Source organism: Balaenoptera physalus, assembly GCF_965194825.1.
Source record: "Balaenoptera physalus genome assembly, chromosome: 3".
In the NCBI taxonomy this organism is placed as follows: domain Eukaryota; kingdom Metazoa; phylum Chordata; class Mammalia; order Artiodactyla; family Balaenopteridae; genus Balaenoptera; species Balaenoptera physalus.
The window spans coordinates 26,217,519-26,233,630 of NC_138890.1; the positions used below are offsets into that span (position 1 = coordinate 26,217,519).

The 16,112-nt window shown below is 54.0% G+C and overlaps 1 protein-coding gene and 1 long non-coding RNA gene across 4 annotated transcripts in view; one reads left to right on the plus strand and one right to left on the minus strand.

Moving 5' to 3' along the window:
• Nucleotides 1-13,945, minus strand: part of NEURL1B (neuralized E3 ubiquitin protein ligase 1B) — a 40,573-nt gene extending 26,628 nt beyond the window's left edge. Inside the window, exon 1 of one of the 3 annotated variants that reach the window (XM_082456474.1) lies at nucleotides 13,732-13,945. In XM_082456474.1, the coding sequence (XP_082312600.1) occupies nucleotides 13,732-13,762 (31 nt within the window). In that variant the 5' untranslated portion in view covers nucleotides 13,763-13,945. Of the gene's footprint in view, nucleotides 1-4,628; nucleotides 7,700-13,731 lie in introns of those variants that run through there. The other 2 variants (XM_082456475.1, XM_082456476.1) reach the window with 2 other exon arrangements.
• Nucleotides 13,523-16,112, plus strand: part of LOC309658271 — a 32,394-nt gene continuing 29,804 nt past the window's right edge. The window contains exons 1-2 of the long non-coding RNA XR_014262162.1: nucleotides 13,523-13,637; nucleotides 15,031-15,120. This is a non-coding gene — a long non-coding RNA (uncharacterized lncRNA). The remainder of the gene's footprint in view (nucleotides 13,638-15,030; nucleotides 15,121-16,112) is intronic.

The window sequence follows — 16,112 nt, forward strand, 5'->3', positions numbered from 1 at the left end:
GTGATCACTTCAGCTGTTCCCCCACATGGCTGAGTCCATGGGCACAGAGGTTCCTGGCTGCTGGTGCCAGGACCAGATTTAAATGGATACCCTGTCACTGGTGAGAAGGTGTCACCTTCTGCCAGGGAGGGGCCCCCAGCCCACGCCAGGGACCAGACCCTTTCCTCCCATGCAAGGCCGAGTCCCCACTGGCCTCGTGCGGGTGTGCCTCCCTCTCTCTGGCCAGGAACTGGGTCTAGAGACTCTAAGAACAAGGCAGGGGGAAGGAGTTTCTATGCGGTGGGAACCGAGGGGAGACCTCTGTAGTCTCTTCCTGTGTGTAGGAAGGAGGGGACAGTCCTGGCCCACCCCTTATGGTTAACCAAAGGCTGCTCCAGCCCCTCCAAGACCAGAGGGGAGGGTCTTTCCAGCGTTTAGTCAAGGAAGCAATGCCCCACTCGAAAACGTACGAGTACAGATTTTGGAGGGTGGGTGATGAGTGGCTGTGGGGATTTAGGGAGGAGGGAGCTCTGTTCTGGCTAAACAAATGTTGCCACTGCCAGCCTTGGGCTAGTCCTTCGGGAAGGCAAGGGGACATCAGAACCGCTCCGCAGGCTGCTGCTCTGTGGTTTACTCACATCAGTGCTTTAGAACGGCCCTCACGAACTCTGGGTTCGAACCCGTGCTTTGCAGCTAATTTGTCTGAGGGGCCTTTGGACAAGTCACCATCTGTGAATAGTGTGTGAATGCAGAGCCTCGTCTCAGGCTACTGGGAGGGGCGATGAGAGCACAGAAAGCTCCCAGCAGGAGTCCCAGCACACGATGGATGTGCACTAAACGTTCATTCCCTCCCCTGCAGGGAACATCAGGTCCAAGCCCTGGGTAAGCCCCTCACTCCATCTCTCCCACACTTTTATTTTCTAAATCTCAATGTGAGAGGCGGTTAAAAAGAGCACAGGCTTGGAGTCAGACAGATGGGGGTTTAAATTCTGGTTTTGTCGTTTCGTAGCTGTGTGATCTTGAGGTACGTGCTTAACTTCTCTGCCCCGCCCCGCAACCAGACCTAGGAAACTGGTAAGAGTCATCTCCACCCTGCACGATTGCTGTGAGGACGAATGAGGCCAGCTGGTCAGACTCGGTGTGTGGCACGTAGTAGGTGTTCACTTAACACTGGGTTCCCCCCCCCCACCCCCTTTAGTTACCTTATTTAGTTTCTTTGCCGAGAAAAGGTTTACTCCTGGGTCGAAGATGGCTACTTGTAGGGTCAGGGGAATATATCCTGCAACGTTTCTCCCATGGAGGGTTGGTAACCTTGGCCAGGAAAGGCCTCTTGAAAACCCCAGGGTCACTTTCCCTGGGTGTCCAAGGACAGAGGCCTATTTTTAAGCCATCCCAGCAGCGTCCCAAATGTGCACTGTGCCACCCCTGAATGATGCCCGCTCATCGCCCCAACCCAGCCTTTCCTTTGATCTAAAAAGAGCCCAAGGAAATGGCATTTACTGCCAGGAGGGTGGCAGGAAGCAACAGCTCCAGCTTCTCTGGCTGCCGAGATGACGGCCTCCAGCTTGCTGGCATTCAGCAGATGGCATTCTGGCTGAAATTTTCAGCAGATTCCGCTCCACCGGGAAAGGCAATTGCCAACTGCGAGGACAGTCTATTCTGCCCCCTCCCTCTCACCAGAGGATTTAACTAGCCTTTTACTGAGCCTTCGTTATGTGCCGGCATGGGCCTTTGTGTATTGAGTTTACATTCTTACAACCCTGCAGGGTAGGTTTTACCACCTTCATTTTCCAGAGGAGGAAACCAAGGCAGCAAAGCTGGGCAGTGGCAGGAGAGGGCCAGGCTCTGGCCCTTCCTCCCATCCCTGCCCCCTCTCCAAGGCGGCCGCCTGTGGCCTTTGGGGGCGGGGGTCGTGTGCCTTGCTAAGCGCGATGACAGCTGTACCGGCCCCTCTCCCACCGAAACACACCCACACTCCACTCACACAATTTGATGTACAACTTCAGGGGCTTTCTGAACCCGCACAACATCCAACCTCAGACTGTGGACCTTCAGTAACAAGTCTCTGGTTCAAGTGACAGAGGTAGGAAGCAACAGGGTGCACGTGTGTGCGCGCGCGGGCTTTAGAGAGGAAAAGGCAAGGCTGGTATTTGGCAAGGCTTCCTGTCACCCAAAGCAGGGCAGGGATATCAGTCTCCTCTGGCAACAGAAAGCAACTTTTCTATTGGTAGGTTTGAAAGTGGATTAGAAAAAAATAACCAAGCCTCCTTCACCTCTGCCAAAAAGGGCAGTGACATGCACCCAGCAGACAGACGCCAGCCTAACGGGACTTTGTTCTCTGTTTCAGAGGCCTGGTCGGCCAGCACCCAGGGTGGAAAGGGGCCAGCCCACACTTGGAAACCACCACCCGCCTCCTCCCCGCTCCTATTCTCTGCAAACAGAACCCGGTCAGCGCAGTGCAGCCGGAAAGGCACAACACTCCTGTCAACAGCTGCAAGGAGGCCCAGGAGAGAGGCCGGAGGTCACACGACACTGCTCGTTGGGAGAAAAGCCCTCTCCTTCCAGGTCTAAGTGGCAGCCCTCTTGGCTCAAGTGGGCTCAGATGCACTGAGTTCCCAGGGGGTGAGGTCATCCCGACGCCCCCTCCAAGCGTGTTCAGCAGAGTTGGGATTCCCAAGCCGGCTCCGACCCTCTGCTGGGCCCCTCGGTCGAGGTCTCTTCTTGATAAAGGGACCCAGGAAGCTCCAACTTCAGAAGCGCCGGCTCCCAGGGTTAGGACCCCACTGCTGCAGAGGGTGGGGGGAAACGTGCCCTCATTCTTTTTCAAGTACATCACTTCCTCCTTCATCTGACATTTAAGGAGCGTCTGCTCCATGCCAGGGCCGCGCTGGCTGCAGGGACGCACGCGCTGACGAGTCACACACAGTCCCTGACCCCAGAGCTGAGAGACCAGCAGTGGGGATGGACACAGACACCAGGACTGCACAGAGTGGTCAGCACGGAGGGCTGGGGCCATGGGGACGCTTCTCAGAGGGGCCACTCTGCAGTCTGAGGAAGAAGTGGCTGGGGGTGGGGCATGATAAAGGATGGGGAACTGTGTTTCGGGCAGAGGGAACAGCACAGGCAAAGGCCTGGAGGTGAGAACAGGCTGAGCGCACTTGGGGAACTGCAGGGAATAGAGTGTAGAAGGGAAAGGGGAGGGTGGAGAGGGAGTCAGGAGCTACATCACAAAGGGTCTTAAAGGCCTAGCAGAGGAGGTTAAGGCCCTCAAGAGGGCTCCGGGGGCCACTGAAGGGTTTGGAGAAGGGAAAGAGCCTCTGAGGATCCATCGCTCTGAAAAATGAGATTCAAGTCCTGGGTCGTCCCATAGAAACTGCCCGTTCCTTTCTTCCCTGCCTATCAAAACGATCCGGCACAGCAGGAGCGGGAAAACCAGTCCAGGTTTCAAACGTAGCTTCCAACCGCTGGCACAGTCTTGTCCCTTGGCTTCTCCTCCAGGCAGCTTCTGGCAGCTGCCTGCTAAGCCAGCTGATGGGCCAGCTCTCTCCTTCTCTTTGCCCTGATGGCAGCCACTCCCCCAGCCTGGGTGGTGCCCAGAAGCCTGGCTGTTCACTATCCTCAGCCCTAGATGGGCACCTGCAGGGTCCCTGTCCCAACTTTGAAACAATAGGTCCACTGGCCCTGCTTTTCAGGCTCAAAAGCCGCTGGAAACTCTCCTAGAACACCAACTGTTCTCGCCTCTGGAGCTGAGGAAATGCTCTTCACAAACCCCATGGCTGGGTGGTGTTTGCTGGCCCCGAGGGGTGGGAGCCCACCTCTGTGGCACTCCCAGTGTGTGCCAGGGGCTCACCACATGGCCCATTCACTCATGGCCACACCCTGCCAGGTGGCTTCCAAGTGAAGAAACTGGGGCCCAGAGAGGCGGACGTCCTGGCCAGAGACCACCCAGCCTGTGAGGCTAGTGCCTGTTTTTGAATCTGGTCCTGTCTGACCCTGAAGGTTGCATCCTTCCTGTTTTATGCCTCATTCCTCCCAAGGTCTCTCGCTTACCCCCTGACCTACAAGGAAAAAGTAGGCTATGTACAAGAGGCGTAAGCCACCTTCTGGGACAGAGGTGGAGTGAGGCCCTGGCTTGGTCTCAGAGAGGGGCAGGTGTGGTGGTGGATGTCATCAATCAGACTGTTTTGAGCAACTCAAAGGCCACAGGTTGGCAGAACTTGGGATGAACAACAAGCAGCATCTTAAAAAGGAAAGCGTGGCAGATTATAGCAGGGGGATGGAGGGGGGACTATTTGGTCCTATTGCTCCTCTCCTTTTCATCAATTTCAGGAGCACAGATTCCTTGCCTTCAAGGAATCCAAAGTCACCTCGGGCAAAGAGGGTGAGACATGCCCATTTACAGAGTCCCCATCTTATGTTGGCTCAGACTTCTCATGGGGTCTCCTATTTATTCCTCATCACAGTCCCATGAGGGGGTCACCATCATTCTCCCCATCCTAAAGATGGGACATGAAGGTTCAGAGAGGGGAAGTGACTTGCCCAGGGTCACTTGGCTTACATATAGAAGAACTGAGGTTTGAACATGAGACTACCTCCAGAACCAGTGCTCTTTCCACCATCTCTCTTGGGATTCCAGCCAAAGACCCCATCTGTAATCTCTGTGTGACCCTTGGCAAGGCTCTTGTCCTCAGTGTCCTGATCTGCCAAATGGGAGGTGGGACATGGTGATTCTGAGCATTCTCTGAATTTATGCAATGGGTGGGCATCTCCTTGGGGAAAAGGAAAGAAAACACGAGCCTGAGGGATATAATTATGATGTAAACAATGTGTAATGTTGAGGATGTAAACAGAACACACTTGTTTAATAGCTGTGGACCTTGTGCCAACTGCCAGTACTGCCCCAGAAACCACCACCCCACCCATATCCCCAGATGGTTTACTCATTAAAGAACTCTCTCCCCTCTGCCCAGAGGTGAGACAAGAGGCCAGCTCTGAGCTGCCCGGAGTCCTGGTAATAAGGAGAATGAAGGGGAAGGGATGAGAGCGAGCTGGCACTGATATCCAAGAATGGCTGCTGCTCAGAAGTACCTGCTGTTAAGTGTGGAAAAGTGCTGAGGCTGGGAGGTCACAGGGGAGGGAACAGACCCAGAAGGGGGCAGGTGGCTTCATCTTTCTGTGCCTCAGTTTCCTGATCTATAAAATGGGGCTAAAGCCTCCCAACATGCAGAACTGGCAGGGGGATTAGAAAAGTCAGAGATTAGGAAGGGCCCTCCATGCGTTCAGCAGATGAGCACTGGCTAGCACTTCCTATAAGACCCCGGGGTCAAAAGACACCTTAATGGACAATTCATCCCGGATCCATCTGATGCTCTAGTTGCCTCTACAATGTCCATGTCAAGTCCCAATTGGGCTAAACACCAATGCCACTCTGGCAAAGGGTACTTTCTCCCCCACTGCCCTCATTCCACTTCCAGATAGCTTCCACAGTTAGAAAGTTCTTCCTTTGTCTGAGCTGAAATCTCATGTGATGTCCACACACGTCTGGTCATGTCTGTGTTTAGTCCACAGTACCCTTCCCTATCAAGTCTGCTCCCCTGCCTCATGGATCTGCAGGCAGCTCTCAGGTTCCAGGGGTCTCCAGGCTATGTTGCTGGGGATCCTTTGCCCCTCTGGGGCTGACATGGCCCTTGCTTTGCTCTCGAGAAAACTCCCAGGACATCAGTCGTCCCCTGGCCTGCCTTGAAAGGGGGTTGGAGAGCTACACATCAGACTTTGGGAATATCAGCTGGGGTCCCCATAAGCTACCGGGAGAGTGGCCCCAGCCTGCCATGCCTAAAGGTGGGATGTGAGATAAACAACCTCAGAAGTAGGTGAGCAACTGAAAAGAAATCTGCCAGACAAATCTAAATGCTCACAAGTTTCTGCTCAATACTATGAAGGCTTCCAGGGCAAATGTGAAATGCCCCCCACCTGACCCCCTGTCTCGACCTGGCAGTCATCCATCCCACCTCAACATTGCTTCCTTCTAGTGGGAATCATGTTGGACTACCCAAGCTGTGTGCCCTTAGGCAAGCTACTTTCCCTCTCTGTTCTCTCAATAGTTATACGGGACTAAAAATAGTAGCTCTCTCACAGGGCTTGTCCTGAGGGCTAGATGCAGGTACCTGCTGAGAACAGTGTCTGGCACAGCCTGGCTGAGTGACACAAGCTAGTGGTTATTATTATTCTTTTGTGTCTGTCTCCCTTGGGAGTACCAGGCCCAGCAGGAAGCAGGGGCTTGTTTGTCTAGTGAATACATAATCATAACAGGTGCCCCCTGTGAACACTCACTATCTGTCAGAAGCTTTGCAGGCCTGAGACGTAACATCATTATCTCCTTTCTGCAGAAAAGGGAATCAAAGCTTAGAGAGGTCAAGTCGTTCGTCTGGATAATAAGGGGCAAAGCCAACACTCAGACCCAGGGATGGAGGCCCCCAGCCTGTGCCATTACCAACTCTGTTAATAATGACAGCACACCAGGGAGACAGGATGCTCCTGGCCTGCAGGAAAGCCTGGCTGCAGGGCGACAAAGGGCGCTCACCCTGGCCCCAGGCCCTTGCTCACCGACTGGTAGGGGCTGCCTGGAGCTCTGCGTAGCAGCCGGGCTCAGGGGAAAGGATGTGGGTGCATGGTGACACCTGCCAATGGGGGGTGGGGATGGTCGAGCACGGGCCAGCTTTTACCAGGCAGACACATCAGGAGCCTGAGCCCTAGTCAGGCAGAAGGAAGGGGTGCAGAGCTCCCATTCACCCCTTCTCCTCCAGGGCAGGATTCCCAGAGGCCACCTCCACCTTTTTAGTTAGAGTCTCCAGGCCTGGGGTGAGGTGAGCAGGGTTGGTGGATGGACATTTTCTATGGGCAGCTTCATTCTGGCTGCTGGGGACAGAGGCGATTCACCTTCCCAGGACAAAGAAGGTAAGGTGGTGTGCCTGCAGGAAGGACAGCTTGTGGGGAGGGGGGGCTCAGGAGCTCAGGATGAGGCCAAGGGGCAGCAGCCCCAAGAAGCCCCAGTGGGTAGCGCCCCATAGTGATGGAGGAAGGGGCTTTGGGGTCAGGTAGGCTTGGGATCAAATTCTGTTCTGCCACTTCCTAGCTGCCCGACCCAAGGCAGGTCTCATGACCCTTCTGAGCTCAGTTTCCTCATCTGTGAAGTGGGAGACTACTTCTGGAAGGCTCGTCCTGATGGTTTAAAGGGGATGAAACAGAAAAAGGGCCTGGCATGGGGCGGGCATGCTGCAGCTCTGACCACTTGGCTACATCCCCCAGGTGGGCGCTCACAACCTACCGCACGCTGGGCCCCTTCCTCTTCCCTCTCTGCTTTAAGCTCTCACCACACACCTGGCTTCTGGGCTTCTATTTTAAGCCCTCATAGAGCACCACCAAGTACAGAAAGCCCTTTGGTCCAAAAGAGGACAGAGCTGACTCTTCTTGCCCATGGGGAAGATTAAACAGCCTGTTCTGAGCAGCCTTTGCGGCCCAGACCAGCAAACACAGCACATCATCCTGGCGGGGAGTGTGGCATCTGAGAAAGCTAAGTCTTCTGAGTGCAGGCTGGCCTGCAAGAAACCCCTCTTCCTCTGACCTGACCTCTACCCACCGCTCTGACCTCATATTGCCACCCCCACTTGCACTGGGACCCCCGAACTCTGCAGCTCCCCCTTCACGTGCCCCGTTCTCCCTCCCCTCAGGCCTTTGCACATCTAACCCTCTGCCTTGAACAGCCTTTCCCATTCCCTTGTGGCTAACTTCTCTGCTTTCTGGTCTCAGCTGGATAGCACCTCCTCCAGGAAGCCTTCCCTGCATCCTCCTCTAGGCTCTCACAGCCCCCTGGGCTTCTCCTCCCCCACTTACCAAACTGCCCTGTCCCTGTTAGTCTCTCCCACTAGACCTGGAAGTTTGGTGAGCCAATGCAAACTGCAAAATGCAACCTGCCAGGCAGATTCTTCTCCTCAGAAATGAGATGTCTTGGACAGGGCTCAAGGAACCCTTGGGAACTGCTGTCAGTGCTATGAAAGGGATGCCTCCCAATCCAGCCCCTCAGCTCGGGGCTCATGGTCATATGGGGCAGAGCTTTCAAGGCAGGAAGTGAAGGGCATTTGTCAGCCAGCCCCGTCTAGCAACCCCAGGGGCAGGCCTGAGGCCTCTCCTGTCCATGGTGGCAACAATAACCATGACAGCGACTGCCCTGGGCATTGTGCTAAAGCCTCCGCCCGCTCTGTTCCGTTTAATGTTCACTCCCACCAACTGCGAGGGAGCTACGCATCCTCCCCATTTGCAGGGAGGAAACCGAGGCACAGAGAGGGGAGTCCTGGCCCAACATCACTCCCCTGGGAAATGGCCGCGCTGAGATTTGAACCCAGGTAGCCTGACTCCAAGACGCATGTCTAGACCCGGACACCAGACCTCCTGCTGCTGTAGACCAGTGAGTGGGCTCACCATAGCCCTTAACCACTGTGACCCACGGAGAGAAATGCATTTGACATTGTGACACGCAACACGCACAGGTGCACGCACACATGCACAACTGAAGCCAAAGTTTCTGAGGCAAAAATACTCTTCCTATGTGAATGCACTCGATATTTTATTTTTTATCTTATTCTATGTCATTCAGATTTTTTGTAAAAGGTGGTCGTGCACGACCCACAGTAGACAGACAACAAGGCCAGGCCTTGTTCGGGGTGTGGGGCATCGGCCCCTCCTTCTTTGAGGCACAGGGTAGCAGCACCTTATGCTCTGCAGGGATATAACCAGTCACATGACCTGCTCTACTAGAGCATTCTATCCCTCTCCCACCAGTGGCCAGCTCCACGGGGCCCACCTGTGGCTGTCCATCCCATTCAGGGCTGAACCCCAGGGCTGGCACACGACATGTGCCCAACAGATGTCAGATAAGTGAACGAAGGTGCATAGTCAGGAAAATGCAGAGCAGAGCACACCCCAGGGTCACCCAGCCTGGGTGCACGGCACTTAAGCGGAGCTCAGGATGGCTTTGGTGCAACTGAGCTACAGAAGACCCTAAAGGCAGGCAGAAAAAGATGACATTCGAATGGGGGAGGCAGACATTCAGTTGGACTTTCCTTCAGATGTCGCCTCCTCCAGGAAGCCTTCCCTACCCCCCTTTCCTGCCTGGGGAGAGAGAGAGGGAAGGGAGAAGAGGTGGGATCAGGAAGAGGGTAAAAACAGAGGGAGGCCCTAGTTCCTTCTGGCTCCAGATTCTCCACAGGCAACTTCTCCATGTTTCCTATACATTGGACAGACCCATTCCTCTTCCTCACTTCCACTGATGGATAAGACTGCTCCACCCTTTCCCCCAACGCCCACCCCAGCCCCCAGCATCCTCGTAGGCCATCACCAAGGAACCTTGACGAGTCAGGGCCCCTGACCATGTGTTGACAGCCTGGTAGGTTTCAGGGCTGTTGGACAAACCACTATCACTTTGAGAGGCTCAGGCTCAGGCCTCTTGCTCAACGGGGAGGCTATAAAAGTGATTCTTCATGACCCGGTGGGAGAGAGGCAGCTGGGGCCAGATAAGGCGGGCAAGCCCAACCTAACTTTACGTTGTGACTGGGTAAAGGAGGAAGAGCGGTGCAGAGAGAGGGGAATGTCACTGGTTGGGTCACCCATGCAGCTGCCGTGATGGCTGTGAGAGTGACAAAGGCTGCTGTCCTCCCTAGAGCTGAGACAGTCCAGATCCAGGGAAAAGAGTGGCTGCCGGGCCCTCGGAGCATTACCGCCCACTGCCAGAGGGCAGCAGATCTGACCCATGTAGGCCCAGTAGCCACCCGGTTCCGTATTCAGGTCAAATAAAGAAAGAGGCTCTATAGGGAAGGCATCTGAGTGGCCCAGTAGGAGCAGGTGCTTCTGGTCTGGACGTAGCATTTGCAGACTGACCATCTAGGTTAGGAAGATCGGTCCTCCCCCTTGAGCCTTTGTCCTTTACCTCTCCAAGCCTCCATCTGCCTCCCTGTAAGATGGGGATACATATAGCCCCTCTAAAGCGTTGTCATGAGGATCTGGCATAGGTAATGTGGGTAAAGCCCTTGACTCAGGGCTTGGCACAGAGCAGGGTCAACACGCTTCCCTCACTCCAGGGCTCCAGGATACCACTCACTGAACTAACACTAGAAAGGGTCGTTGACTTGGTCAAGCATGGACAGACTTAATGATTAAACCCAACCAACAGTTTGAATTCAGCCTGTTCTCCAACCAGAACTACGGGTGAGCCCCAGAGGCGTGTGGAGGGAAGGGATTGAAACGTGCTGGTGGGAGAAGGGGGAGAGTTCCTCCGCCCCATCCCCCTCCCTGCTAGAATTGTGCCCTCCTCTCCCCCCCACCCCACGCGTGTTTACACTTTTCTTTTTTTGCTTTGCAAAACCCAGATTAAGGCTAAAGGAGCGCAGAAAAAAGGACCATGTAGTATTACGAACAAGACAGACCTGGGTCTGCTAAGCCCAGCTTTACCACTGCCTTACTGTGTGAGTTGGGGCAGGTGTCTCAACCTCTCTGTGCCTCAGTCTCCTCATCTGTAAAATGGAGGAGAATGGCACCTTATTTTGCAGGTCTGAACTGCAACTAGAAAGGGAACGGGTAACGCACACAGTAAGAGCATAGCAAATGCGAATTCCCGTGCTGACCCCTGCACACTTGTTTACAGGGCATTGATCTGAATTGCTGATGCCCTTTGCGAGGGCCACCAAGGGGCTTCCCCTCAATCGATCATAAAAGACATTCCTTTTCGGGGGCATTTCCTTATTGTATACAATAGCATGCCAGGTGTACTCTGGGGCACCCAATAAATGGTATCTGAACCATGGATGTCAGGGGAAGACTGCAGGACTTTGGAGCTAAATAAACCTGGATTCAATCCTGGTTCTGCCAACCGGATGACCCATGTGAAATGGGATGAGTCATTTTACCTCTCTGAGACTTGGTTTCCTTATCTGTAAAATGGAGATGATAATCCCTACCTTGCAGGGCTGTTGCAAGAACTAAATTCATTCATTCAGCAAATATTTACTGAACATCTACTATGTCCCAGCCACTGCTCCAGATGCTGAATATACCACAGAGAATAAAACAGGCAAAATCCTCCCTGGGGAGACAGATGATAAAGAGCTAACTACATGTACAGCGTGGCACATGGTGAGCCATGCTAAGAAAAAACACAAAGCAGGGGAGAGGGAGTGGGAGACGCTGGGGGCAGGGGCCATGGCAGGAGCTGCGTGGAGCAGAGACCTGAAGGAAGCAGGGGGAAACCATGTGGAGATCTGGGGTAAGGATGTTCCAGGCAGAGGGATCGGCAAGTGCGGAAGCCTTAAGGAGAAGCATGCTTGGCATGTAAATGAAGCCACATATGCAGGAAGCCTGGCATGGAATCCAGGTGCTCGGCAAATGCCAGCTCTCTATTTCAAGTCCCGTAGAAGGAACCCCACGCATGTGTCCTTTTCCTGAGAACGAAAGCACAAGGATTTCTACAGGGCAACACTGAGCCAAGTGTTCTTTCAGCCTAAGATGCAGGCAACATGTGAGCTCCACCACCAGTTTTTGGGCTCCTGCCAGGCACCAGGCTCTGGGCTGGGTAATCAGGGATACAAGACGATCAAGACGTGGGCTCTGTCCTCAGGCAGCCCCAAGGCGAGTCGTAGAGACGGGTGATGACAATGCAAAGTGGTCTGATGAACAAGCAGAGACAAGAAGGTATTTAGGTGGCAGAGCAAAGGTGTGGGTGGTCAGGGAAAGCTTCCTAGAGGAGGTGACAACTGAGCTGGGTTTTGAAAGATGGACTAGACAGTGAAAGGATATTCCAGGTGTGGGGAGCATCACGTACTGAGCACAGAGGTGCAAAAAACGGCACAATGTGTGTGAGAAACTAATTACAGGCAGGTCAGAAAACAATAAATGGTTCTTTGTGGTTTTGACACCTACAGCCTGATGTGGCACAGGAATGCCAGTTCCATCTCCTTCCTCAAACTCAATGCAAGCTTCAGCACCAGTGGAGTTTGAATTTTCCACGATTAGCTACTGCCATGAGTAACCGACCTTAACCCCAGGCTCCCAGCCCGGGGTGGCCCTGTCCACAGAGAGAGGGCCGAGTGGGATGGAGACTACATAAATATCCAGCTATATTTAGCCCGCCTGGCGTGCCTCTGTCCCTTCATCTACCCCAAGGCTGACCCACAGGTGGCAGAATGGCTTTTCTACTAGAACAGCATAAACATTTCTTAATTAAGAAATCCCACAAAGGGGCTCATGTCTTTGTGGCTGGGAGGACATCTGCTGCTCTATTTGCCAATATCCCTGGACACCTCCAGACTAGGTGGCGGGTTCTCCCCATCCCCATCCCCATCCCCATCCCGTCAATAGCCCTGGCCATAGGAGGCGTGGCCACTCTCAGGTAAGAGGACCTGGATTCGAATCCCACCTCTGCCACTGATTAACTGGTGACGCTCTGCTGGTGACTCCGCCTCTCAGAGGATTTGTGCAGTGGCCTGAAAGCTGCCCAGGGGCTTATAAAGTAGAAGGAGGGGCTCCTCTCCTATAAGCGGGCCTTGGGAATGTGGGGCTCAGCACCATCCATTTCAATCCCTTCCAGGGGAAGAAATAATTATATTTTGATTATAATCATGAAGGAGAGAGCTATATGGGACTGTTAGAGCATAGAGGAGGTGATACCTCCCTCTCCTCCTAAAACCTCACATATGTGTCTCTCACCTTCTGCCTAAAGGATGCTACAAATGCCCAGCCTTAAGGCAAAATAAAGATCTATTCTAAAGACTTGGCAGGGAGGAGGGTGGGCAGGCAGACATGGGTCCCAATCCAGACCCCCTCCCCACTAGCAACATGGCCTTGGGTGTGTCATTTCGCCTCCACTGAAACTCAATTTCTTCATTATAAAATTGGAATACACACCTTTACTGTGAAGCTTCTTTGCATACCGCGCTGGGGTATGCAGAGTGCCAGACACTGAGACTCCAAGCCTTTGAGCAGCGCTGATCTATTCCCACAATTACCAGGTATTTTCTAGCAAGGCCTCCTCTGTCTTCACACCCCCACCTCCTCCCAGCTCTGGATCCCCTTACTCTGGCTCCGGAAATTCTGGGGCGGTGTTAACTAGGGGGCGATGCGCTCGACAGCGGCGACTGCAAGGGGCTAGAGAGCTCCCAACTGAGCCGACACCAGAGGGGGGCGCAGCCAGGGTGCGCGTGGGAACGTGGCCAAACCAAGGCAGCATGTACCGCGGGGGCGCTGAGCGGCTGGTAACTGAGGTACCCCTGCGAGCACCCCCCCACTCTCAGCCGCTGCAGTCTCGGCACAACGGGCGGCTTTTGGCCGTCGGAAGCCCTGCGGAGCCTGATTCCATTCACCCCCCCGGAGCGCCCCGGGCTCCTTCATCAGCGCCCTTGGGCTGGAACAAAGGCAAGGGGTCGCGCAGCATCGCCCCAACAGCCCCTTCGCGCATCTGGCCAAAGCCGGGAGAAAGAGCACCGGGGTCCCCAAGGTAACCAGGACGCGGTACCCGCCCTCCCAGAGCGCAAAGCTCAGCCGCTCCGCGCGCGCTGAGCCGGGAGTCGGGAAGCACCGGAGGTTCCAGCCCGCCGCGCCCGCCGAGGGCTCCAAGGGTAGGTGGGGTGGCTCTCCGGAAGTCACCCAGAGCGTCCCCCAAGGAGAGAAGAACCCCAGCGCCCGCCTCCCGGGTGGGGCTCCCCGGCGTACCTGGCAGGGTCCTGTGCACAGTGTTGCCCATAGCTGCGTCGGGGCGCGGCGTTGCGGTGGCGCGCTCGGGACGCACGAGGCTAAATACGCGGTGGGCCGGGGACCCGGGCCGGGGTCGGGCTCGGGCTCCGGGGCATCGCGGCTGCACTGGCGAGCCGGCGGGCTGCAGCTGGGGAGGGTGCGGTGAGGGAAGCAGCGGCGGGAGGAGGAGGCGGAGCCACCGGCCGGGGCCTGCCGGCTCCGCCCCCGCCTCCCGCCGCCTCCAACCACGCGGAGAGGGGCGGGGCCGCGGCCGCAGCATCTTTTGAAAGTTTGCACCGGGAGGCGGGAGGGGAACGGCCGAGCCTCCCGCCCTCGCGGCTCCCGCGCCCGGGGCAGGAAGGCGCGCTGGGCAGCTGGGTGCCTTCAGGGTGCCAGGTTCGTTAGCCTGCTGGCCTTTCTGTCATTAATTGCAACATTTTAAGAAGGCCTACTGTGTGCCAGGCGCTGGGCCACAGGGGGCCAAGACCTCACCCTGCGGAGCTTCTCTGCGGGGTGTTGAAGCTGCGGGGGTAGGGGTGGGGGATGAGGAGGTCCGGGACGGAAACACAAGCACAAGGTCACCTCGAACAGTGTAAAGGGCTTGAAAACAGTTCAACCAGGGTGATGGGTTGGGGTGGGATCTCGTGCCTAAAAGTAGGAGAAACCTAGGCAGTGTCCAAAGGTTGGGAGGAAGGGAACCTATATTCATTAATTCACTCACTCGCTCATTCATTAAAATATTTATTGAGCACATCCTATGTGCCACAGGCTGTGCCGGGCACTGTAGATACAGACAAGCCATGCTAGTCTAGTGATGAAGACAGAAATAGCAAGCAATTAAGATCACATAATATAATGATCAAAGCCAGGAAGAAAATAAAACAAGATAAGACTGATGGGGTGACTCTGCGGGGCTCAGGGAGAATCTGGGGGCGTGTCAGCTCCATCTGATGCACAGCAAAGAATCGGCATGGGAAGAGCTGGGGACAGTGTCTCTGGCAGAGGGAGTAACAGGCATTCCTTATTCATTCATTCACCCCACAGATCTCAGTACCTTTCCTGTGCAGGAACCCAGACCACACTCAGTGGGGCATGAAGCCTGCTAACCCCTGCCTTCATTGGGCTCCATTTTTCAGATCAGAACACTGAGGCTTAAGAAGTGAAATGACTTGCCCAAGAAGACCCAATTCCAAACCAGTTTTTTTTTTCCAGCTTTACTTTCCATGCTCTTGTATCCTTTATGACCTTATGAAATGTGTTATTACCCCCAGTTCACAGATAGGCAGATTGAGGCTCAGAAAGTGGAAAACAGGTGCTCCAAATTTCCCAGTAAGGGGCAAAGCTGGCCTGGAGATATGTGATTGAAAGGTGGGTATCTGGGAGAACAAGCCCCCGCCCCCGCCCCCCCCCCCCGCAACCCCAGCTCAGTTTCTCTGGTGCCTCGAGTGCCTCGAGTGCCTGACCCATCCCAAAAGGGTTCTTGTCCTTCAAGGTCAGCTCAAAGCCTCCACCTCTGGGAAGCCTTCTCTATTCCCCACCACACCCTGATTTATCATATACGTCTGAACATAAGGTTGGCTTGTGTTTGAGTCACTAATTTCTCATATTACAGGTACTCTGTCAGTCACTTATTTTTTAAACACAAAGTCCTGTTTGGGAAAGGTACATTAGTTCCATATACCCTCAATCCATGTGAGTTTGGGATGCATATAGAGGTCAGTATTGTTATAAAAGGAGTCTAGGAAATTTTACTCATATAAAGCAGTGCAGTGCAAATGGGATTTTGTAACTGCAAGTGTCACAAAGGGAGGGTCATAAAGGGTGACGGCAAGGGAGGTTGTCTTAAACAGGCCTTTTAAAGGTCACTTTCAGAGCACTCAAATAAGTGGCAGGGTTGTGCAGATCACAAATGCACACCTGCAAATGAAACCCCAACTGTCCTAATGCAATGCAGATGGTACCTGCAGAGGGAACACCGTGTCCAGTGGTCACCTCACACTTGGATCCAAAAGGGCTGTGTTTTAGCATCTTGGTCCCTGTGATTAAGATGTGCTCTGGAAAACCAAAAATTCTTTCCCCCCACCCTCCCACCAGCTGATGGTGACACTAGTGTCAAAGCCACGTGTAAAGAATTTGAACCAAGTAGTTTCTTGAAATTTTAGATTGGACAAAAGCAGTCTTTCCAAATTAATATTTTATTAAATAAATGAAATATTAAAAATTTAAATATATAATAGTGATTTAAAATATATCTCTCTCAGTAAAGAAATACAATAGCCGTTTGACTATTTCGTCTCCACACCTTAAAGTTTATATTATTCAACTTTACTGTGCATCTTCTCACTGGGAGACTAGGGATT